The sequence below is a fragment of the Myotis myotis genome, unplaced genomic scaffold, assembly GCF_014108235.1.
Source record: "Myotis myotis isolate mMyoMyo1 unplaced genomic scaffold, mMyoMyo1.p scaffold_m19_p_2, whole genome shotgun sequence".
In the NCBI taxonomy this organism is placed as follows: Eukaryota; Metazoa; Chordata; class Mammalia; order Chiroptera; family Vespertilionidae; genus Myotis; species Myotis myotis.
Genome location: NW_023416324.1, coordinates 7588964 through 7613217, shown reverse-complemented (window position 1 = coordinate 7613217; position 24254 = coordinate 7588964). Strand labels below are relative to the sequence as shown.

The window sequence follows — 24254 nt, the reverse complement described above, 5'->3', positions numbered from 1 at the left end:
CCTCCTTCACACCTCCTACTGGGGATGTGCCCGCAACCAAGGTACACGCTCCTGGCCGGAATCGAACCCGGGACCCCTCAGTCCGCAGGCCGACGCTGTATCCATTGAGCCAAACCGGTTAGGGCAAGCAATTGCTTTTCAAATGTGGAAATGAGCGGTGCAAACTGGCGGTTCCAAAGAGTAGATTTCCATCCGTGTTTTTCCTTTGTGGGCGGGAGGAAAGATGGGAAGAGCAGGGAAGGGAAGGGGAGACCGTGTAAGGTGGGCTTGGTTGGATGAGACGCGAGTTTGGAACAGTGAACGATGAGAAACGGGCAGCGGGGCGGCAGGTTTATGGTTTTACGGGGGGCAGAGGAGGGGCCTCTAGGGACAGACCGTGGCTCCAGGCACAGCAGTGGCTAGCAGTGTGACCCACTCCGCGCGACTGGTCTTGAATGTTGGCCAGGGGCCAGCCGCAGCGTCGCCGGTGTGTGTTTGGGGCGTGGTTTGGCGCGGGGGGCGGGGCAGGGCTCGGAGGCGGAGCCTGGAGGTGGCCGGGCCTGGGGGCGGGACCCCGGGGGTGAGGGAGAATCGGGGGCGGGTCCCGGGGAGGGGGCGGGGCGCGGTGGCCGAGGCCCGGAAGCTGACGGAGGCGGCTGGGGTCCCATCGGTCTGCTCGCCATGGACGAAGCTGACCGGCAGGTTCTGCGGCGGTGCCGGGTGCAGCTGGTCCGCGAGCTGCAGGTGGCCAACCTTTGGGACGCTCTGCTGACCTGCGAGCTCTTCAAGCCCGACATGATCGAGGACATCCAGGTGCGCCCCGCCCCCTCCCAGCCAGCAACCCCCCCCCTCCCCCCCCCCCCGCCCCGGTTCCCTTGCCGGCGCAGACTTCAGTCACGGACGGGGACGACGAGGCCGCGCGGAGAGAGTTGCTGGAGCCACAACGTAACTTAATGGCCGAGATCCCCCCTCCGTGCCAACCAGTACCCCACCCCCTTTGGGAAACGGTTGTGGGGAACCTCGTTTTTCTTCCCGGCAGCGAGCCCACTGCATTCATTGCTGGTAAAGCCATCCCGCGCCTGCACATCAGCGGGCACTGTTGCTGCTGCAGCGCTGTGCTTTGGCCAGCAGGAGGCGTGTTTGTTTCCCCTCCTCTAGCATGGAGGTCCCCAGCATCCACTTGGGGGACAGATCGCCTGGCACCCTGTCCCTGGGCAGGTCACCCTCTTTGAGCCAGTTTCTTGGGCTGTGAAATGGGGACAACATTAGTACTGCCCTGCGGGCTAAATGAGATAACGCGTGTGAAACAGCAGTGTCAGCCACAGACTAGGGGCTCACGTGTTGGAGTTGGCTGTGCCCTGTCCGCCTTGGCCAGGCCCTCATGTGTTAAGTTTATGTTTTGTAAGGGGTTTTGGAGATGAACGGCCTTATGCAGGTAGTGGAGGGAATAATAAAGTTGAACATTGGAGGCTCTCTTTAAAAGCACTTGTTTAGCTGCCATATTGGACAGCGCAGACAAAGAACATTTCCATCATCTCAAAATGTTCCCGTGGGCAGTGCTGCTGAAGGACCTTGAGGATAGGGCCGTGTCTTATTCCTGTGGATCCAGAGGAACTTGCCCAGGGCTGGGTCTCAGAGGACAACCAGCAGTTAACCAGTATCTTCTTGCTCCCACCCCACTCCCTGTCTCAGTGACCGGCCTCTTCATCCCCACACCTGTCAACCTTAACCATTTCTCCAGCTTCACCGTCCACCCAGATCCTGTCCATTCTCCTTCCTTATTTCTGTGGTCTGCCCTCTCACTGCTCTCTTCCACCTTTGCCACCACCCGACCTGGCTGTGGCTCACTCCCTTCATTGTCCTCCCTGCCTCCAGGATGAATTTACTAAAAGGCAGATCTGATTCTGTCACTCCCTTCTTAAAACCCTTGCGTGGCTTCTCACAGCTTCCTTGACATGACCACACAAATGCCTCATCCCTCACTACAGTTCCCCATCCCAACTTACATTTTCTATTTTACACTTCCTTTTTTTTTCTTTTTGTTAAGGCAACACATATTTATTTTCTTGCCTTTCTGGCGGTCAAGGATCCAAAGCGAGTCCTAAGTGGTTAAAATAAAGGTGTCAGCAGGGCTGCTTCCTTCTGGAGGCTCAGGGGAGAATCCATTCCTTTGAGAGGCTGCCGGCATTCCTTGGCTTGTGGCTACATCACTTGAGCCTCTGCTTCCATCATTACATCTTGCTATTCATATCCTAATATTCTCTAGGGCAGCGGTCGCCAACCAGTGGTCCGGGTGGTCCGTGAGGTCCGAAAGGTTGGCGACCGCTGCTTGAGGGCCTCAGCTAAGGTCCCCTGCTGGAAGACTTTCTGACCATTGAGGACTGAATTGGATGCCCCTGTACTCTCCCAGTCCCTTGTGCTTCCCCGGGGGCACATCTTTCTTTGCTGTGTCATTATTGATTTATCTGTGTGTAGTCCCCACATGATGTTTGCTCCTTGAGGACCGAGATTGTTCCCTGCTGTATTTTCAGCACTTAGCACAGCCCTGCGCACATAGTAAATGCCTCTAAAATACTGAATGAATAGATAAGGAAAGGCAGGCTCAGTTTTTGCCCATATGGCTGATTGTTTATAGATTTATGCTATCTGGGAAATAGGGGGACAGGGTGAGAGTCACAAGAGAGTGTGTGAGTAATAAATAGCGCCATGTGTTTCTTTCCAAACAGAGGGCCGGCTCTGGGTCTCGGCGCGATCAGGCCAGGCAGCTGGTCATAGATCTGGAGACTCGAGGGAGTCAGGCCCTTCCACTATTCATCTCCTGCTTGGAGGACACAGGCCAGCAGAGCCTGGCTTCACTGCTGAGAGCGAGTAGACAAGCAGCAAGGCAGAATCCGGAAGCCATCAGACCCCAGGACCTCAGGCCTGTGGTGGTCGGACCAGAGGAGCTAAGAGTAGTGAAGCAGGATCCGTCGAAGCTGACCCCAGGCAGACTCACTCCAGTGGCGTTGGGGCCAGAGGAGCTCTATCCACAGGTTCTCAGACCAGGGGTGCCCCGGCCAGTGGACATTGGTGCTGGAGGATTCAGTGATATCCGTGAGTACTGAGAGAGGTGGGCGTGGCCATTGGTACAGCCAGGCAGGCTGAAATTCAGAATTTAATTTTGGTTTTGCCTTTCTGAGTACTCATAGGGGATGGGTGGAATATTTTAATTTTGGGAGCCCCTCCCCTGAAAAGCATGTATTCTTTTCTGAATGGGTACTTTCAAATGACTCGTCTTCTGCGTCACAGATTCTTTCTTCTATTTGGTCAAGTCTGAGATTGATGTTCTCTGTTGCATTTATTTTATTTTATTCATTGTATTCTTCAGCTCCAGAGTCCCTTGCCCCTCCCCTGTTGGACCCTGACATTCATGTTTTCCCTCTTTGTCTCTCTCTCCAGGTGCTCACGGGCGACGGAGAGGAAATGCTGATTTGGTGAGCATTCATATTATTTGGGGCCAGTTGCGTTGGCTTTGGGCCCTCTTGCTCCTTACTCCCCAGGCCCTTCCCTGCAGCTGTGTCGGGAGCTCAGGGAACCCCGCCCAGCTGGAGAGAGGGTCCCGGTCCCAGACCCCTACAGCTTCCTGACTTTGGCTCAGCTCTTTCTGGAGCAGGTTGGCCCACCCTGCCCTTTCCTCATCTGTGACGTCAGGGGGTCAGAATTGGCTGTGGCACCCACCCCAGGCCGAGTCACTCACTCGCTCACTCACAGCGTTTATTGTGTGACTGCTCTGGCCTCTGTGCTGGGATACTTTATATGTTTCTAGGAAGAAATATATATGAGTATAAAGAGTGCTACATACCACAGACAGAATGAACAGGCTGATGGGAGAGAGGATTACAAGGGAAATGCTGAGCCTGGGGAGGAAGTGGTGTCAATGCTCCGAGGTGGGCCTGGGCACGAGCCTGCCCACGGAGTCACCCACATGATCCTCAGTGCTCCCCTGGACTGGGCGGTCTGTCGGTCCTTTGGGGGTGCGTGTCTATGGGGTTGGATTTCTAAGCTAGCACCTCCCACCCCTGAGCTCGGTTGTGGGAACTGATCTCCCCACTTTGAGCGATTTGAACATCACACCTAGTGCTCCCCTCGGTCTGCTTTGCAGTCTGTTTGCTGAGCCCTGCGATGCTGGGCGTAGACCCCGCTGTTCCTTCAGAGGCAGGGCAGACCCCTTTCCTGTCTCACTGCTCCCGATTGCCCATTGCCCACCACCGAGTGAAACCCAGGGGCCGCCTTCCCGCCTTCCCGCCTGGTGAGAGCAGTGAGACCCCGGTTTACGTTGGTCCCTGTGCTTGGCAGGCGTACGTCCTGAACGCGGACCCCTGTGGCCACTGCCTCATTATCAACAACGTGAACTTCTGCCTTAAGTCGGGGCTCAGCACCCGCAAGGGCTCCCACGTGGACTGCGAGAAGCTGCAGAGATGCTTCCGCTTGCTGCACTTCGCGGTGGAGGTGGAGAGCGACCTGACTGCCAAGGTGAGGCCTTGTCCTTGCAGAGAGGCGGGCGAGGCGGGGCGGACTCCCTGTGCGGGACCCTGAATGCAGGCGACTCCCCAGGACTAGCCCTTAGGTCTGTTGGACCATGAGAGGCAGTGTTGCCCAGTGGTTTCCAGTTTAAGCTTCAGACTCGGAGAGCCCTGGGTGGAGGACTGGCCCTCCTGGTCCTTGCAGGTGACTCCCAAGCCTCAGTTTCATTGTCTACACAGAGAGCACAGGATTCGCCTCCTAGCGTCGCTGTGAGGATTAAGTGAACAGTGCCCAGCACAGCACCTTTGCCCCAAGAATGGTGGCTGCTGTGACTGCTACGCGTATCATTACTCCCAGTTGGCCCTGGGAGCAGGGAGGGCGCTCTGCCCAAGCGCCCAGGATGGGGACCTGATCCGCCGGTGTCTGGCTCACCTGCACCCTTCTCTCTGCAGCAAATGGTCCAGGCTCTGATGGAGCTGGCGCAGCGGGACCACGGGGCCCTGGACTGCTGTGTGGTGGTCATCCTCTCTCACGGCTGCCAGGTAGGGGCCTCAGCTTCCCGGGCAGGCTGTTGGAGTCCTCCCCGACTTCTTGGTTTTATAACCAGGGTTCTTGGTCTTCTAGGCCAGCCACCTCCAGTTCCCGGGGGCTGTTTATGGCACAGATGGGAGTCCTGTGCCCGTGGAGAGAATCGTGAACATCTTCAACGGGACCGGCTGCCCCAGTCTGGGAGGGAAGCCCAAGCTGTTTTTCATCCAGGCCTGCGGGGGAGGTAAGCAGGTCCTCAGCCTCCCTGTGGGAGAAGCGGGTGGGGAAGGAGCCGCCGCCTGCCTCCTGCTCCATCCAGCCCCCCACGATATCCAAGGGGTCTCCCCAGGCAGGCAGAGGGCCCAGACATGGTCGCTGTTGTTCAAGCGGCAGCACCTGCATCTGGTGAGAGTAGGTGTCAGCTCTGTCCAGCCTTTCGAGGTCTCAACACAGAGGTTCCTGCAGCGTTGGCACCTTCAACGCCAGAGACTTGACAAAAATAAACCAAGTGGAAGAGAAAGAACAACTCCTTCAGCCCTGGCCGGTGTGGCTCAGTGGGTTGGAGTGTCATCCTGTACGCTGGAAGGTTGCGGGTTTGATTCCCGGTCAGGGCATGTACCTAAGTTTCGGATTTCAATCCCTGGTCGGGGCATGCAAGGGAGGCAACTGATCGATGTTTCTCTCTCACATTGATGTTTCTCTCTCTGTCTATCCCTTCTCCTTTCTCTGAACATGTCCTCGAGGGAGGATTAAAAACAAAAGAAAAAGAAAAAACTCCTTCATTTTCCTTGTTGTCATTCTCCTAAGCTCCCTCAACCAGATCTCCTTCCCACTACCCCCAAGAAAGGGAGGCCAGCTTTCTGGGAAAGTTAGTTAGCCCGTCTTCCAGTTCCGTGCCCGCCCTAATACCCATTCTCAGTAGCACGGAGGATCTTTGCCATGTCTTCGGACTCCTTAGTGGGGCCCACACGGCCCTTGGTGATCTGGCCCCGGCCACTTTGCCTCCCCAAGCCTGGCATGCTGTGCTTGCCCAGCGCCGCTAAACCTTCCCGGGCTGCCACAGGCTCTGGCCTGCCCCTCTGCCTTTCCTTGTGCCATCCTCTGCCTTGTCTCCTGGCCAACTCTTGACCATCCATCCTTCTGGTTAAAACTTAACTGTCACCGCCTCCAGGAAGTCTTCCCTGAACACCTGCTTCCTCCAACCTCAGGGTTAGCTGGCTCTTGTGCTCCGGCCGCTCCTGTCTTTCCCTGTCACAGCACCTTCTTCTTCTTCTTTTTTAAAAAAATATATTGTATTGATTTCTCACAGAGAGGAAGGGAGAGGGACAGAGAGTTAGAAACATTGATGAGAGAGAAACATGGATCAGCTGCCTCCTGCACACCCCCCACCGGGGATGTGCCTGCAACCAAGGTACATGCCCTTGACCAGAATCGAACCTGGGACCCTTCAGTCCGCAGGCCGATGCTCTATCCACTGAGCCAAACCAGTCAGGGCTCACAGCACCTTCTTGTGTTGAGACAGCCTCATGCCCTGGTCAGCTCTCCCAGGGCAGGGGCAGGCCTGTCTGCCCTACAGCTGGGTCCTCGCCTGGCACAAAGCTCACAGTTCGGTTGCATCTTATGTAGATTCTAATTATTTGAACTTGAAATAGAAGCATATAAAAATATCTGTGAGTGAAATCTGAAATAATGGAGACTCCCGCCGTGAAAAAACAAACCCAAACAACTCGCTGGGAAGACCAAGGTTCCCGCGCTGGAATGCAGCTGCCTTGGGCGGTCTGGTCCCTGCGGAGCCCCCGCAGGAGCTTGTGATGACCGCTGTGGCCACACGGGGGCGGCCTGTCAGCTGAGAACAGAAATAGACATGTCCCCATCTCATGTGTCTGGCGGGGTGTCCTGTTGACATGCAGCAGAAAGCCTGTCCTGGATTCTGGTTGCTGTTTTAGAGCTCCCTGTTGTTACAGTGTAAAACCATTTAAAATCCTCTAACGCTCTTTACGGAGAGGCAGCACGGGCACCCAGGCGGAAACCCGCGTCCACGTGGGGAACTTCGGTGTGGGGGGTTGGTAAGCAGCATGGTGCACGGTGACACCGCGTGGCGACGCACGGGCGGCCGCCGAGGGCCTGCCCTGTTAGAGCTCCTGCCGAGAAGGCAGGCGGAGGCGTGGAGGCTGCAGTGCTTGTGGATTGCAGGTGCTCAGCCAACAGGTCCTCTCCCCACTGCATGTTCTCGCTGCCCGGGAAGGAGTTGGTCCCGCCCCCGGGGAGTTCTGCATTTGAGATAGGACCGTATGAAAGTATCTGTGAGCGAAATCTGGTCGAGGCTCCTTAAGAACAAAGCTGTGCATACAGCGCGTAACCTGGGAGCTAGGCTTTCGCATCAGGTTTGTAGAATGAGGGTGACACGTGAATACACACGGCTAGCGTCCCCTGTCCGACCCACTCGTTTCTCCCCAGAGTCCCCTCTCGGATCCTATTGTCTCTGCTTCGTTTTTCACCGGCAGTCCCTCTGCCCACCTCTGTCTCCTTAGCCAGTGGTTCTCAACCTTCCTAAGGCCGTGACCCTTTCATACAGTTCCCCATGTTGTGGTGACCCCCAACCATAAAATTATTTTCGTTGCTACTTCATAACTGTAATGTTGCTACTGTTATGAATCGTAATGTAAATACCTGATATGCAGGATATATTTTCAGGGGTCACGACCCACAGGTTGAGAACTGCTGCTAGGCCATTCTTAGTCATTCCCCGCTGTCCACTGAAGTGACACCTGGCTCCCCAGGTGGCCCTGGCCGCAGTCCCATGTTCACATCTCAGGTCCCCTCCCCTGGTCCACTCAGGTCAGTCCCAGATTCTAGAATCTCAACCAAGAAAATAACCAGACGCAGCGACCTGAATAAGCTGCAGTCCAGCTTCCACACCCTCAAGCCCCCTTTGCAGGCGTCGGGCCTCCCTGGGGCACAGCAGGGGGGCCGAGAGGCAGGAAGATATAAGGCAGAATCCTGGCCCCTGCCCGTGAGCTGTGAGAACCCAAATTACCAAGTTTCTGAGCTTCAGCCGTGTGGGGTGCGGGGTCAGCAGATGTTGGAGTTGCTGTTATGGGGTTGCCAGAACCATCGCTGTCTCATCTTTGTTCCTGCAGATGGGACCCCAGCTTCCTGGGTGAGCTGTGACCTCCTTGCTATTTCCCACCAAAAACGAGCCACCCAAACCGCTGGCCGTTTTTCCCACCAGGACTGTCCTCCCGTCTTACATCGGAGGCTGGGTCCCAGGCCCCTGCTCCAGACACCCTGCCCTCAGGGACCCTCTGGGCCACTCCGCCTCCGCCTCTCTTTCCTGAAGCCCTTTCAGCTGCCTTCTTTCTGTGACCGGCGTGTTTTACTTTGCAGAATGTCCTCAAGGCCCATCCAATCTGTAACAGGCATCAAAATTTCCTTTCCATTTAAAAAAATATATATTTTTATTGATTTTTTTTTATAGAGAGGAAGGGAGAGGGATAGAGAGTTAGAAACATCGATGAGAGAGAAACATCGATCAGCTGCCTCCTGTACACCCCCTACTGGTACATGCCCTTGACCGGAATCGAACCTGGGACCCTTCAGTCCGCAGGCTGACGCTCTATCCACTGAGCCAAACCAGTCAGGGCTCCTTCCCATTTGTAAGGCTGAAATACTGTGACTTGTTTTCTTAATGACATAAAACTTGCTATTTTAACCATTAAGTATATAACCCAGTGGCATGGAGTACATTCGCATCACCACCATCTAATTCCAGAACTTTCTCATCACCCCAAAAGGAAGCTCCGCCCCTGTCCCCGCCTCCTCCCAGCGCTGACGACAGCGAACCTGCTGTCCTCTCCAGGGATTTGCCTGCTCTGCACATGGAGTCGTATTCCGAGGCCTCTAGTGTCCGGCTTCTCTCACTCCGCGCGCTCCCACGGTTCACCCACTTGTGCTGTGGACCAGCGGAGGCTCCGTTCCTTTCTGAGCCTGAGCACTTTCCATCTGACGTCTCTGCCACATCTCATCCAGCCACCTGTGGATGGGCACTTGCGCTGTTCCCATCTCTGCCTGTTGGGAATAGTCTGGCTGCGACCCTTTGGGCACACGTTTTCCTTTGGACTCCTGCTTTGAATTCTTTTGGGTGCACACCTTGTAACTTTTTATAGCTGTTTTTTACATTTCTGCATCTTTCCACCCTCTGCCCCCAAATTTTACTTAATGAATGTGTAAAATGCTTGTCGTAGACAAAAGTAAAACTTCTGTTTCGGTTTCCGACACGTGTTTGCCCAGCACAGGAGCCCCGCTCCAGAGGGAGCGGGCGGTCTTGGGCTGGGACAGGCGACATGGGGCCCGAGCTGTGGTCTGTGTGTTTCAGTGACGAGTGCTGTCTGGTTTCGCTCCCTGCAGGGCAGAAGGACCATGGGTTTGAGGTGGTCTCCGCTTCCCGTGAGGACAGGGCCCCTGACGGTAACCCCGAGCCAGACGCCTTCCCGTTCCAGGACCACCCCGGCAGCTACGACCAGCCGGACGCCGTGTCTAGTTTGCCCACACCGAGTGACATCTTCGTGTCTTACTCCACCTTCCCAGGTGAGTGCATCCGCCAGGGGCCCTCCCATCGGTCCCAGAAGCAGCTGTGAGAGAAAACACCTGGGCCTGAGTCTCCGTTCCCCTCTACCCACCTGTGTGGCCCTGAGCAAGTTACTTCACCTCTCTGAGCCTCGGGTCCAGGCAGGCGAGGCGCCGGGGATACAAAATTTATGGAGGAATGCGCCCTGGGGCTTGTGTGCCTCACCGCATCCTGGCCTCGCCTCAGTTTTCTCACTTTTAAAGTGGGACTGAGGATCCTACCTGTCACGGGGCTTCTCGAGGTGACTGGCACGTGGCAGGTGGGGCAGGAGTTAGTGTCCTCCCTTTCTGGTCCCTCGGAGGAGTCACTTGACTTCTCTGAGCCTTGGTGTCCTTGTTGGAAAGCTGGAATCCTAGCCAACGCCACGAGGTGGTGGTGAGGATGAAATAAGATGGCACGCGGGACAGGGGAGTGGGACAGGGCGCAGAGCGGTGGGCTGGATGTGTGAATGGGTCAGAGTTGGGGGGGTGGCGCCTGCATGCATGGGGCGGGGTGGCTCCAACAATGCCCGGCCTTTCTCCTCCCCAAGGTTTTGTCTCCTGGAGGGATACCAAGAGCGGCTCCTGGTACATCGAGACCCTGGTTGGTGTTTTGGATCAGTGGGCTCACTCGGAAGACCTGCAGAGCCTCCTGCTCCGGGTGAGCCCCGCCTCTGGGAAGGAGAGGGGAGGCTGCTGGGAGGGCGGGGTGGTGGGGGGAGCACGCAGACATAACACCTTGGCTTGCCATGCGTCAGTGCTTTCACTTCTCTAACGCGAGATGTTACTACCTGTGGTGACATTGGCCTCTTATGCCAAGGGCCACATCCTCCTCGGCTTCTCTGAGGTCCCCAGGCTGACACCTTCCGCTCCCCTCCTCCCCGACGGAGCCCATCCTCAGCTCCGGGGTGGGCTGGCTCAGTGGACAGAGCATGACACCCCGAAGGCAGGTCGCGGGGTTGTCCCTGCACCCTTTGCCCCACTGCATAGTCCTATGCCCTTGACCCTCCAGAATCATGGCTCCTCTTTAGGGTGAGGCCCCAGCGAGAGAGCAGCGAGGATGTCCTGATAGGCCCAGCCTCGCTGAGTGAGGTCCCACTCAGAGCACTGGCTCCCTTCCAGGGTCCCAGAGCACGTGGGTGTCTGCTCAGGTGTCTGTGCCGTGAGAGGGGGCTGTCTGGGCAGGGACCTCCTGTCTTCTGCGTAGTCTCTGGCTCTGCTTTGCTGAGCAGAGAGGGGAAGAAAAGCCAGGGGCAGGGCCCCACGTGCCATGGGCAGGTGAACTTGGTAAGGTTTGGATTTGGAAATTTTGAATTCTGAGTTTTTTTTGAATTTACGGTTGAGATGCTTGTTCTTTAACCACTCCCAGCCGCCCAAGGTGGCTGCAGTTGAGCCGTTTAAAGGTGTTTCCTTAGGAGACATGCCCCCACCCCTCTGGGATTCCAGAAACGGAAGGAATTCTTGGTTGGATGGAGAGAACTCACAGAGCTCCCCGCGGTCGTGTTTTCACAGGTCGCTAATGCTGTTTCCGAGAAAGGCATTTACAAACAGATTCCTGGGTGTTTTAATTTCCTCCGGAAAAAACTCTTCTTTAAAACTTCATGACGCCAGGCCCCCGACCCTGCCTGACCCTTTACCCCCTAACCTTCCTGCTCCCCGCCCGGTGTCTGCCAAGGCCTGGGCTTTCCTTCAATTCCGGCTGTCCCCTGTGGAAGGATTTTGTAGCTGTTGGGGGTCTGCTCTTTCTCAGCTGGTGGCAGACAGGCTCTTGGCAGCTTCCAAGTTGGAGACAAGCGACAGACCGACGATGGAGGGAGAGGAGCAGAAGAATGCCATGGACGGCGTGTGGCTTTCCCCCGTGGCTGGCTGCCTGGCTAGCAACCGGGTCTGATCCTTGTATTTCCTCTAGAGCAGGGCTTCTCAGCCTCAGCGCCTCTGCCATTTGGGGCCAGGCACTCCTCTGCTGGGGGTGGGGTGCTGTCCTGTGCGTGGTAGGATGTTTAGCAGCATCCCTGGCATCTACCCAGGAGGTGCCTGCGGTGACATTTTCAATGACTGCCAGTCGCATCTCTCTCTGGACAGTGACAACCAAAAATGCCTCCAGACATCGCCACATGTCCCCTGGTGGGCCCCCACTTGCGAACCACTGAACTGTGGGGATGTTTTAGCTACGCACAAACCAGCATCTCTTAGAGCAGCGAGTTCGGGACTACTGGGGTCTGAACAGCTGCCATCTGTGAATCTTAAATGAAGTCTTAAAAATTATTAATTTTTCCTGCATTGCAATGTCCTTAACAAAATAAACCTCAGGTGAATATGGACTCTCTTGTGCCTATTTGCCCCCTCATTCTGCTTCAACCGTTTGTTCTTCCTTATAAAGGAGACTTGCTTTTTTCAAAACATTTCATTTGACCCCCACCCTTACCCCATTCTAGGAGGTGACTGGGGCGGGAACCACGTGCTCAGGGAGGTCAGGTGGCTTGTCCAGGGGAACCCCGTTAACCCGTGGAGAGACCTGGCCGCACCCGGGTCTTCTGAGTCCAGCCTGTGCCTCCAGGGGCCTTCCTGGCCGGAGGACCCTGCGCTGCAGGGCGGCCGTGCTGGGGACAGGGACATGATTGGCTGGCCACCCCAGAGAAGGCCCCAACCCTGAGGTCTTTTGAATGATCCTGATCTGGCCTCTTTTCTGCTTTTGGAGCCTGGGATGTGAGGATGGTTTGCTAATAAGACTCTCACTCAGGTGTGATTCATGTTGTTGTCACTTTATTATTTTCCTCTGGGGCCTGTCCAAGTTTGAAACAGTGCTGGGAACTTCTGGTGGTTAGTTATTTTCCATCACCTGCAGGACACGTAAGAAAACAAGCAGGTTAACCCAGCCGAGCGGAGAGCTGCGCGTGGCCGGCTTTCTCCTCCAGGCTCTGCGCTGCTCGGTCAACCAGAGGCGGCCGGGGCGGAGCCGCGCTCGCCCGAGGAGTTCTGGTTATCACAGCTTTCCACCGACCTGCGCGAGAACGCCTACAACTGATAGCTTTTTGATTCCATGTCTTTCGCAAAGGGTTCGAGAGCCCTGAACTTGTTAACAGGCACCGCGGTTTGCGCAGCGCTGCTGTAGCCTGTTTTCCGAGGCGGTTTAGCCGCTTTCTCTGAAACGTGTTCACACGCCACCCATGACCCGGAGATGCTGCTGGATGGCTGGAGCAGATGCGCAACCCGTGTGCAAGAAGGCGTCCCGGATGTCCCTGCGGCCGTGTGCGGGTGGGAACCAGGAAGCGGGGGGAAGCTTCGTTCGTTACAGTCACACTACGGGATATTACTTAGCTGTTCCAAAGGATGCCATAAATATACGTGCTCACATGTAGATGTGGTCTGGTGTTAAGTGAAAAAACCAAGTTGCAGAGCAGTATGAAGACTAAAATTCTATTTTCGGTTAGAAGACAGTGTGTGTAGGTGGACATAACCTAGTCCAGAAGACGGCTCTGTTAGCAATGATTATCTCTGGGGCGGGGGAGGAATTGGAGATGAGAGACAAGGGGGACTATTACTATATTTTTTCCTTCCTTTTTTTGGCGTATTTTTTTACTTGATATACTCCTCTATTCTTTTAATGTTTTTGTAAAGAGTATGTATCACCTTCTAAAGTAAAAATAAAAAAGTGGTGAACGCTGAAGACTCATGTGTTGCTGTCGTTCAGTGAACATTTGTTGAAAAGGTGACTGCCCTCGGCCACCTGTCTCCTGTCACTTTCCTGCTCCTGCCTTTCCATGGCAACCTCCTGACCTTGACACCTGTCTGGGTTTGTCTGGGCTGGTGCTCCCAAGCGCCTGTGGGTGACACCGGGCGTGCTGCTGGGCTGTGACCGCTGCAAGGTTTCACCAGCCTCTGCAGCTGCCAGGCAGCCTCCACCAGGGGACAGCTGGGTGCTTGGTTCTGCCACTCCTGGAACCCGTTACAGGCACATGTGCCTGCCTGGCTGCTGTCCCGTGAACCCAGGACCGCTGCCTCGCTGCCTGCAAAGGCTTACTTTCCTGTTGATCCCCTCTGACATCTGGCCATGCTTTCGGCTGCGGCCTCCTCTGTGGTGCTTGTGTCTGTCCCTGGGAACAGCTGATGCTGGGACAAAAACTCAGGACAGTTGCCTTTGGCCTCTGCTCTGGGCCCTCAAGGTGCTGCCAGGACCAGCTGCCCGGTGACTCACATGGCAGCGGGGCTGGGAAAGGATCCTGGGACGTGTCTGGGAAAAGTCCTCTAAGCATCCTTCCGTCCAGCCGGTCTTGGGCCAGGCTGCTTTGAAATGCTGGTGACGCTTTAAAAGCCAGACTCCAATTTTCCTCTGCCAAAACGGAATCGTGGCTTTCCCCCAATGTACCCAACACAACACAAAACAAAGACAAAAGCCTACCAGTGAATAGCCACTCTGTTCCTGATTTTACTCTTTTCTCTCCAACAAACTTGCCTGGAATCCCCGGTGTCTGTGACACTTGTTGGAAAGCGGTGCCAGCGGCAGACGGATGAGCAAGGAGCCGGCGAGCGTGAATGGGAAACTTGGAGGCAGCCACCTGCTTATTTTGACGGGGCCCGTCTGATGGCGTGTTTCCCCCTGTGACCACATGCTCATGGCTGTGGTTTCATATTTGGTTTTATAACAGTGTCACTTTGAGTCCGTTGAATAGTTTTTGAAAATTAAAATAATGAAATCGGATGCCAGCTTCCCCTTCTGTGGGGCTTGGCCACAAACACCCGGCTCCCACTTGCTCTGGCTCCTAAACCCAAGGAGGAGTCCTGGTCACGTTCAAGTCCATTTCACAGAAGAGCAAAATGAGGTGGGGGTGATGCCAGAAGGTGGGGAAAAGTGCCCCTAATCAACATGGAGTGTCTTCCCTCCCAGCTGCCATCACTAGGCACAATGCCTCCTCCTCCATGCCCCCAGGCTCCCCAGGCCCAGCTTTCCTTTTTGTTTTGTAATCCTCACCTGAGGATATTTTTTTCCATTGATTTTAGAGAGAGTTGAAGGGGGGGGAGGGGGGAGAAACATCGATGTGAGAGAGACACATCGATTGGTTGCTTCCTGCACTCACCCCGACCAGCGCGGGGGATTGAACCTGCAACAGAGGCATGTGCCCTTGACCAGAATCCAACCCAAGACCCTTCAGTCCCAGGACTGACACTCTAACCACTGAGCAACCGGCCAGGGCCAGGCCCGCCTTTCTTGTGATAACTCTTCCCTTTGGGGCTGCTCAGACCTGCTGCTGATTATAACCCCACTTCTTCCAAGATTGGTGCCAGTCTTTTAAAGAACAATTTTTATGGTCATTATTATAAATGCATGTTCTTCATTAAAATAGGAATTGGGCTGGCGTGGAAGCTTATGAGGTCCTGGTTTTGAGCTGCCAGGAGACAGCTCTCTGGGGACACATTCACTATAACAGTGAGACCAGCTGAGTCCCATTCGTCTGGCTTGTTCCCATCTAAAATGGAAAGTCCCGCCTCCCAGGAAACCTCCAGTCCCATGCAGAGCGAGATGGTTGTCACCTACCCTCTGCACGGGGGTGGGGGTGGGGGGTTGTTTCCCATGATTAAGACTGTGGTGGGTCTCAGCCTACCAGGCTTTGGTCTTTGCAGATAAACACGCTGATAACATTGGAAGGTGGGGTCTGGGCTGACACACAGATAAGCAAACACAGAACACCCCACTAATCCTAAGGAACCCACTCTTAGTGCCTGAGGACTGTCCTCTGTTGTCAATCTCTACGTGCATTTTCATGTCACTTCATCCACACAGAAACTGTGGGGCCCATAGGGGGCCGCGCAGGGGTTGCCCAGGTCTGCGACCTCCTCTAGGGGCTCCGGCCTGGCTCTCAGGAGAAAGGAGGGGGGTTCTCCAACCCTAGATGGAGCCAGGTCAGGAAGGGCAGGCCCCTGGGGCCCGAGGTGCAGCCGGTTCTTACCGAATGGATCCAGTCGATGTAGTTGGAGACGCGGGTGAAGACAGAGGGCTTGTGGTAGTAGTTGCAGCCCAGGGAGGACCCGAAGCTGACCACGCCGTGCACCTCCCACTGGCCGTCGGCCTTCTGGCAGTTCAGGGGTCCTCCGGAGTCTCCCTGGGGAAGGTGGGGCTGTCAGGAGGGCCTGGCAGCTTGGGAGGGTGCTGGGAAGGGGAGGGGCTGCCCCTAGAGACCCGGGTTCCCACGTTTGCAGTATGTTTATATTGTTCCACCACAAGTTGCCATGGTCTCCGACCAGCCCCTGTGGCACCTCACAGCTCAAGGTGGCACCATAATACTAACAAGAACGAACCTTTATTCTTTCTGGGTGCCTGGACCTAAGCCAGGCACTTCCTACTCCTCATCTCACGGATCCTCACCGAAACCTATGTGGTAAGTGTTGTTAGTATTCCCATTTCACTGACAGGAAATACTGAGGCCCCCAGAGGTGGTGACTTGCCTGAGGTTGTACGGGCAGTAAGTGAAGGAGCAGAGACTGCGTCCCACAGTTAGAATGGCGGGCGCTCAACCACCACCGGCCATTTCCACCCATGATGAGGGACCTTGCCGGGGGCTGGTCTGCATGGGGGCAGCGTGTAGGGCACAGTGTGATTGGCAGGACATGTGAGGCTCCTTGCTCTGCCCTCACTCTGATACAAGGTCCACCCCCTCGCAGTTCCTTCTGGTTAGGACACTGTCTCCAGGAAGGCTCTGTGGCAGCTACCATAAGGGACACACTGGGCCATGAGTGCAATTAATTCAACAGATAAACCCGAAGTCACCTTAGAAAGGCCCTAACCCAGAGCATGCACCCCTTGGCTCCCTTCCGACACAGAGGGGAGAATATGAGAGATGATGGTGATGAGAGACCCCAATGAGACCCAAGGAAGGACTTCCCAGCAGTGGGGGGGCGAGGGGAGGGGGTGGATACTACAAGGAACACCTCAAAACATCTTTTCTGGAGATGACAAGGACAAAGGTCAGGGACGGGAATGTCTGGAGCTGTTTCCGGTGCTTCTGCTGGCAGGCAGGGGGCAGATTTTAGGACCCCCGAGAGCCTCTCCCCACCCCCAGCCCCATTTCATTGTGGAGGGGCTGCACCCAACTTTCTGCACTCACGTTGCAGCTGGAGATGATGCCATCACCCCCAGCACAGATCATGTTGGTCTTCACGGAGCTGCCCCACCAGTCAGAGCGGGAGCACGTGGCATAGTCCACAACCAGCAGCTTTCCCTGCTGCAGGATGTCAGGAGTAGCCCCGTTGGCTGATGAGACAAGAGAAGAGAGAAGGTGTTACAGGGACAAAGGGACTGCTGAGAATTAAGGAAGTGGTAGACGCCTGCTGGGTTTCCTGCCCAGCCCTATCTTCTGGTCACTCTGACTTCCCATCCATCCATGGCTGCAAGGGGAGCAGCCATGTTTGTTTATCCTGTGTCCTCACAGTTGATTGGTTAGTGTTCTGGCCACTGATGATTGGTTCAGGGGTGAACAGCTGACTCAACCTCAGCCAATGAGCTCCTTCCCTGGGAATTTGGGATTAGAACTCAGAAATCCCAGGCAGAGAGGTTGTAAACCTGGGAGCGGTTGGCAGTGGCTGCCATTTTCCTCTAGGGAGAGAAGAATGAAGTAGATCTACCAAGAAAGACATTTTGAGAGAGGGTTTCTGGAGTTTTTTAGTCTCCCAGCCCCTGATTCTCTCCTGTTCCTAAAGCCTGGCTGTGTCTCTGCCCTTGGTTGAGACTGGCTATTTTCATGGGCTTCTATCACTTAGCTTAAATATAACAGTGAACCTCCTGGCATTTCGAGCCCCAGTTGGGAAAAATATTCTAATGTGGTTAAGGTAGAGCTTTCCTAATGGCCCCTAATGATTCTGTCACCATCACCTCCGTTACTATTATCACTGCTACTTATGGCAGGGATTAATAGTGTTATAATTCTACACCTGTGCTTTATTAGGCTTTTAAAAACATGATAAACCTCACAGTAAATGTATTTTTCTGTATGATAGACGGGATCTTGAAGCTGAGAGAAGTTAAGCAGCTTGCCCAAGACCACTTGAATAAATAATTAACACGTATAATGTTTTACAATGTATAAAGCATTGTCAGATCTCTTTTGTCACCTCTTTTAATCTTGCCACCTGTATTTCCGTTTTGCCAGATTCGGAAACTGAGGCTGCAAAGTGGCTTGCCCAGGGTTGCAGAGCTCACCCACAGAGCTGGGACCGAGAGCCAAGCATGTGGACCTTTCCCTGGCTCTCGCTGCCTCCGGCGAAATGCATTCTGCCCCGGTGCTTTCTGGGTAAATGAGCAAGAGGCTGTGCTTGTGACGCCTCCCCTGCTTCTCACTTCTGCTGAGTTTCCCCGTGTCCTTGTTTTTGCACATACGCCCGTCCAGAGGGCGGTGGTAACTTATTCGAGTGCATGTGTGTTGATGCACCTCTGGGAAAATACCTCACTTATACTAATGGGTTTATGTCATTATGAAAGGGTCAGTTACCTGCGTGAGCCTTCCAGACCTCTGGTGATATGACAAGGAAGGCAGGTCCTCTGTGTCTTGGGGCCTACCATCATTGGCTTTCTGACCTTGGAGTTTATGTCAAAAGGAGACTCGAACAAAGCCAGGTCTGAGCAGTAAAATTGGTGGCACGTGGGACAGGTAAGTTTGATGTGTGGAGAGAGGGTGTGATGAGGGCCCCAGGGACATTTGTGAGGCCTGAGGTCACAGAGTGGATGCTGTTCCGGACTCCGGCCTTGGGCCACACAGAGAAACTTCTTAGCCAGATGTCATGTGGTCAACATTACCCTCATTCTGTCACAGTGACATGAGAACTATCACACAGCACCTACTATGTGCACGCACTGCCCTAAGTGCTTTACCTCCTTCAGTCACTTCCCAGGTCCCTGTGATATAGGTGCTGTTATTATTCCCATTTTACAGATGAGGAACCCGGGGTATGGAGAGGCTAAGTCATGTACCCAAGGTCACAGAGCTAGCAAGTGGAGGAGCTGGGGTTCGAACCCAGGCAGCCTGACTGCTTATCGGTCTATGCTATCCTGCCCCTCCCAGGAGAGCCAGCATTTCTCCCAGACGCCCTGGGATGAGAGTGTGGAGAGAGCCCCTGGTTGGACAAGGGTGACACTGCTTCCCTCCCTCCCAACCCTTGGGGCTCCCGGCCCCCACTTACTCTGCAGCCTTCCCCAGCCTGTGACGTAGCAGGTGTAGTTGTTGGGAAGGATTTTGCCGGCGGGAGGGAGGCAGCCCAGCTGGATCTTGTCACTCAGGGGGACAGGGCTGGCCAGTTTGAGCAGGGCAATGTCGTTCCTGGGTTGGAGAAGCGGGAGAGTGTAAAGAGAGGGCTGACTGTGCCTGTCCTAATTTCATTCCTGGTGTGGCCCCCACTGGAACCATGGAGCCCCTCCCTGGCCAGCCTGACTGCGAGGCTTCCTTCTGCCAGGGCTCCGAGGGACTGGGGAGCAGCTGCCTCTAAACCCCAGGTTGCATTTTTGTCTCTGGTGGAGCTTGGAGCCCTGTATTCCCCCGAGAGCCTTTTAGGGGATTATTTAGAACAGGGCGGGCGGGGAGGTTTTGTCTTGCAGTGTCCCTCTGATGGCTTAGTCATGGCTGCCTGCTGGGATGTGTTGACAAGGACACATGTCCCGATTGGTGATGTCTGTCCTGACCATCTCCTTCCTGTGTTCAGTGAGAAAACGGCAGGAGATGCTCAGATGCAAAGGCCTCCTGCCCTTACTCCGTGCTCTCCTCCCACCTTGAGTCTGCCCAGGCTCCTCCCTACTCTCACGCTCTCCTCTAGGAGACGGTTAGTGATGAGCAGGTGCCTTTTCCATGGTGGCTGCAGTGGGATCTCCCAGCCCATTTGCTACGAGGTGATGTGGACGCTCTGGCCATCAGGAGGTGGGGTCTGGGTTTCTCCCCCCTGGATTGAGAGGGGGCCCGGGGCCTGTAATGGGGAGGAAGTGACACCAGGTGATCTTTGAGACTAGGACCTGCGAAGAGATGCAGCTTCCGTCTGGTCCTCGGGGCCCCTGTGCTTGGAACCCAGCCTCCGGCATGAAGAAGCCAGGCTACACGGAGGCCACGTGTGGAGGATCTGGACGACAGTCCCAGCCAACAGGGGCATCGACCCCCAAGGGCGAGGGAGGAAGCTCTGCATATGATGCAGCTAATCCCAGAGCAGCGAACTCCGCGCCTCCGCTGGCCTGCCCCTTGACAGCAGGAACGGCAGGAGCGAGTGGTGGATTCTGCAGGGGACCTTTTCCTGCCTCGCTTCCTCCTCCTCCCCTTCCCCAGGAAGTCTGGGCCACCCTCCTCCCAGGCCGCTGTCTAAGTGCTTTCCATACAGTATCTCATCTAATCCTCACAACAACCCCAGAGGCAGGCCCTGCTACTCTCCGCCTTTTAGTGAAGAGAAAACCGAGGCACAGAAAAGCAGAGGAACCCAGGCGGGGTCAGCAGTCATCTTTCATACCTGAGCCACCAGGCTCCAGAAGCTCAATTCCTAACCACCACCCCGCACTGCCCCACTGCCCCACTGCCACACGCATGCCCTGAGCTCCCTGCGACCTGGCACGGTGACCTGTGCCCCTCTGTGTGTCCCGCACCCAGAGTCCAGGGTCCAGCATGGCATGGTACATGGGGGGTCAGTAGAGGCTTGGGGTGGGCATAGGATGGCATCAGACCATCTGAGAGGAAAGGGGGGATAATGAGTGTGGGCGTTGGAGAGCTCAGACAGAGACCCCGGTCATCTGCCTGTGTCCATCACCCCCAGGCTGTCCCCGCAGGCTCTCAGGGTCTCTTTGAAAATGTAAGAGGCCTTGGGGGGAGGGGTACAGGGTGGGGGAAGGCAGGAGACACCGTGTCCTACTCCACTGAACAGTCATGGGTCTGCAGACCCACCCCGGTGTCCCCAGGGATTGGCCTGGAATCGATACCTTGTCAGTGAGTGCCCGGGGCCGGGGGGGGGGGGGGGGAGGGGGCACAGGGCATCTGCGGCTTCACTGGCAGGAGACCCAGGGGGCCCTGACAGTCTTTGCCTCTCCCTCCCCCAGTTCACACCCTCATCCCAGGCATCTTTGGGGCTGGCTCTACTTCTAAAGGTCATACAAAGGTCAGGGCTCCTTCCCTCTCCATACAGAAGGAACAAAGGAGGGGGTGCCTTCTGGGAGACACCCTCCTGTCTGTGCCCCTGCTGTCCCCGCCCCCAAGTACGCCCAGACAGGAGGTACCCTTTGGAGAGCTGGCTGGAGTTCCAGTCCTTGTGCACCACGATCTTGGCGACCTTGACGGCCAGAGAGCCACGCTCATCCACGGAGAGGCTGTGACGGCCCACCACCACGCGGTAGGTCCTGGAGGAGCTGGGAGAAGGGAGGCGAGTGGAGAGGGTCAGCTCCTGGCTGTCTGGTCCTGTCTATGCCCCCCTCTCCCCCATGGGCAGGGACACCCCAATGCACGGTCTCCAGAAGCCTGGCTTTGGATAATGCTGGGATGGGCCCAAGTATGCCACTAGTTGGCACTTGGGAATTTTTCTTCCCTGGGGCAATTGGTTAGTTATCGTATAACATAATGACTCTAACTATATAAGCATGATAACTAAACGATACTAACGATAAACTATAATGTAAAACAAAAGTTATAGTAATGTAAACTCTGTGTTACTATGGGGGAAATGAGATGGGCACAGAGAACTCAGAGTCATTTGCCCTCAAGGGCATTTTTCAGTTTAATGTCCCAAACCTCTCATTTTCAGATGGGGAAACCAAGGCTCAGAGAGGAGTGCCTGGTCCAGAGTTTGACAGCTAATTAGTGAGAGTCTAGAACTCGAAGCCAGGACTCCTGACTCTCAGGCCTCTGTTATTCCCCTCACCACCTCCTAAAGCTTATAACTTAGGTGAGGAGAAGGCACCCCTCCAGGCAAGGAGAGAGTCATACCAACCCAAGGCCAATGCCACTGGGCACCTGCTGGGGCGCGATAAGCAGAGGTCTTAAGGAGAGGATAAGACAGGTGGACAATGAATGCCAGGGAACCTTTCTTTCCTGTGGGCCTTTGTAATGGAAACAGTTGGAGTTCATTGAGCACTTACTAAGTGCCAGGCCTTTAACACATCGTTTCATTTAATCCAGAAATTCTGTTATCTGCATGTTTTTGTAGGTAATGGTTTTGAGGCTTGGAGAAGTCATTCAAATTGCTCAAGGGAACCCAATTCCAGATCCGGAGGCCACACCCAGTACCCCGGGAGGGCAGGAAATGAGTCCCCCTCCCCCCCAAACATGCCTGCTCAGTGTCCTGCACAGGGCACTCAGGCCACCTATTGATCCATCAGTTGCCCAGCAGACCAAACTAAAGGTCGACGAAAGCTTGTTTCTTGGCCAGGCAAGTGGATATTTGCAAGGCTCCTTTATACAGGGTGGCTCAGGGCACTGGGGCTGAACGCTGGAGATGAATGCTGGCTGGCGGGGTGAGCCGCTGTGTGTCCGGGAACAGCACTTACCTGATGCAGTGGGCAGCGGTCAGGACCCAGTTTTGGGCCACCAGGGTCCCTCCGCAGGTGTGGCGCCACTGGCCATTGGAGCTGAACTGCAGGGAGACCTGGGGAGAAGCATGGGTGCTCTGGTAGCCAGAAGAACTGGGCCTCCTGCTCTTCAGCGTCCCATCCCCCATCCCTGAGAGCAGGGCCAGGGCCAGGTGAGCCAGGCACTCATCTCAGGTGCGAAATGTAAGGGGCACCAAGAAACTCAGGAATCAGGATCAATAACATTTTAATGCAACATTAAAAATTAACACAAAATATCCATGTTTCTTCTTTGCCCAGACCGTCCAGTGTAAAATCCAGACCTGTACAAAGGTCTACAAAGCTCTACATGACCGCCCTCACCTCATGGGCTCCCACTCCCCTCTGCTCCAGCCACACCGACCTCCAGGGCATGGAAAAATACACCGAGCCCACTCTGCCCCAGGGCCTTTGCACTTGCTATTCCTCCTGTCTGGAATATTCTTCTCCCAGGTATTAGCATAGTTTTCTCCTTCACTTCCTACAGGTTGTGGTCAAGGTTACCCTCTCCGGTCCTAGCTGGTTTGGCTCCATGGATAGAGCAGACTGGAGGGTCCTGGGTTCAATTCCAGTCAAGGGCACATGCTCGGATTGTGGGCTCGATCCCCAGTGTGGGGCGTGCAGAAGGCAGCCGATCAGTGATTCTCTCTCCTCATTGATGTTTCTATCTCTCTCTCCCTGTCCCTTCCTTTCTGAAATCAATAAAAATAGATTTTTAAAAAGATTATCCTCTCCAGGAAACCTCTATGACCACCCCGCACACGCATATGTGCACACTCATGTCCCCACACTACCTGTGCTTATGGACACGCATATGTACGGGTAGTTGGATGGGGCGGCTCCTTATTGCAGCTGGAGAAGGTACCCCTTCCTCTACCCTCCAAGGTTGACCAAGGCCACAGAAACGTATTTTATTGGTGAATTTTCTCATCGTTGCCAGTGCAGTAGACCCCATGGTGGAGGGCACAGGGGTGGTGTGAGGGGGTGGGGGCAGGGGGGGAAGAAGTGGAGTGCGGGCGACTCACCTGCCAGGGCCAGCTGTTGGGCCTCACATCTTCACCGCCAACCACCCTGGGCAGATGGGGCAGGTAAGTGGGGAGCCCACAGCTGAGAGCTGTGCAAAGAGAAAGGGTTGTGAGCCCAGGAAGCAGTGACCCGAGTAATCTCACCTACACTTGCTGCTTCCCCCAACTCCAAAGAGAAGAGGCCATAGAGTCCTGCCCTTTGCTGCCTGTCCTTGGAATGTCACTCCAGCTTTCTTATAACTGGAGGACCGAGCCCAGTGTGGGCAGGGGAGTCCTGTCCCCAGTCCCACCAGGGGACTGGGACAGTGCCTCTGGGTGGCAGGACTTACCTCCAGCCACCAGTGCAGACAGCAGCAGCGCCCTGATCATGGTGAGTCCGTAGGAATCCTGGACTTGGCTGGGGCCCTGGCTTTATGAGCGGTCTTATCGGCCAGAGATAGACCAAGAGTGCACAAGGTGGGGATTTTCTCAAAGCCCAGTGGAAAACAGGGCCTGTGTTCAAATATTGTTTTTCCATTTTCTCCCATCTGTCACCCTGGAAATACCTTGGGAAAAGATGCCAAAGGTGATATTGAAATATGGGTTCAATATGCTTCCAAGAGATTGTGTTATGGGCTGGGGAAGAAGAAAAAGATGGGTTGTTGGTCCTTGGAGTTGAGTTTTCAAAGACAAAGCTGGCATGTTGACAGTCAATGAAGGAAAAATACCACATGATCTCACTCATTCATGGATAATAGAGACCATTATAAACTTTTGAACAATAATAGATACAGAGGCAGAGCTGCCTCAAACAGATTGTCAAACTGCAGCGGGAAGGCCGGGGAGGGTTGGGGGGCAGGAGGGAGGGGGGTAAGAGATCAACCAAAGGACTTGTATGCATGCATATAAGCATAACCAATGGACATAAGACACTGGGGGATAGGGGAGGCTAGGGGACTGTCAAGGGCGGGGGGGAAAAAAGGACACATATGTAATACCCTTTGTAATACTTTAAGCAATAAAAAAAACAAAAACAAACAAAAAAAACAAAGCTGGCATGCTGAATGAAAAGCATTCTGGGCAGT

The 24254-nt window shown here is 54.9% G+C and overlaps 2 protein-coding genes across 4 annotated transcripts; one reads left to right on the top strand and one right to left on the bottom strand.

Moving 5' to 3' along the window:
* The first annotated feature begins 604 nt into the window (after positions 1-604).
* Positions 605-13270, top strand: CASP9 (caspase 9). 3 transcript variants are annotated; one of them, XM_036351977.1, is made up of 9 exons: positions 605-792; positions 2706-3072; positions 3418-3452; positions 4315-4491; positions 4935-5024; positions 5107-5254; positions 9418-9597; positions 10167-10276; positions 12461-13270. In XM_036351977.1, exons 1-9 carry the CDS (start codon positions 661-663, stop codon positions 12467-12469), a joined length of 1248 nt encoding a protein of 415 aa, XP_036207870.1. In that variant the 5' UTR covers positions 605-660; the 3' UTR covers positions 12470-13270. The 3 variants fall into 3 exon arrangements, with proteins under 3 accessions (XP_036207870.1, XP_036207868.1, XP_036207869.1); XM_036351975.1 differs by lacking the exon at positions 12461-13270 and adding an exon at positions 11366-11936; XM_036351976.1 differs by lacking the exon at positions 12461-13270 and adding an exon at positions 11128-11499.
* Positions 12631-23950, bottom strand: LOC118674945 (chymotrypsin-like elastase family member 2A). Its single transcript, XM_036347019.1, has 8 exons — positions 23520-23950; positions 23191-23279; positions 22106-22203; positions 20843-20971; positions 18784-18920; positions 16716-16861; positions 15561-15713; positions 12631-12807 (listed from the first exon to the last, which is right to left on the bottom strand). Exons 1-8 carry the CDS (start codon positions 23557-23559, stop codon positions 12631-12633), a joined length of 969 nt encoding a protein of 322 aa, XP_036202912.1. The 5' UTR covers positions 23560-23950.
* Positions 23951-24254: the final 304 nt, after the last annotated feature.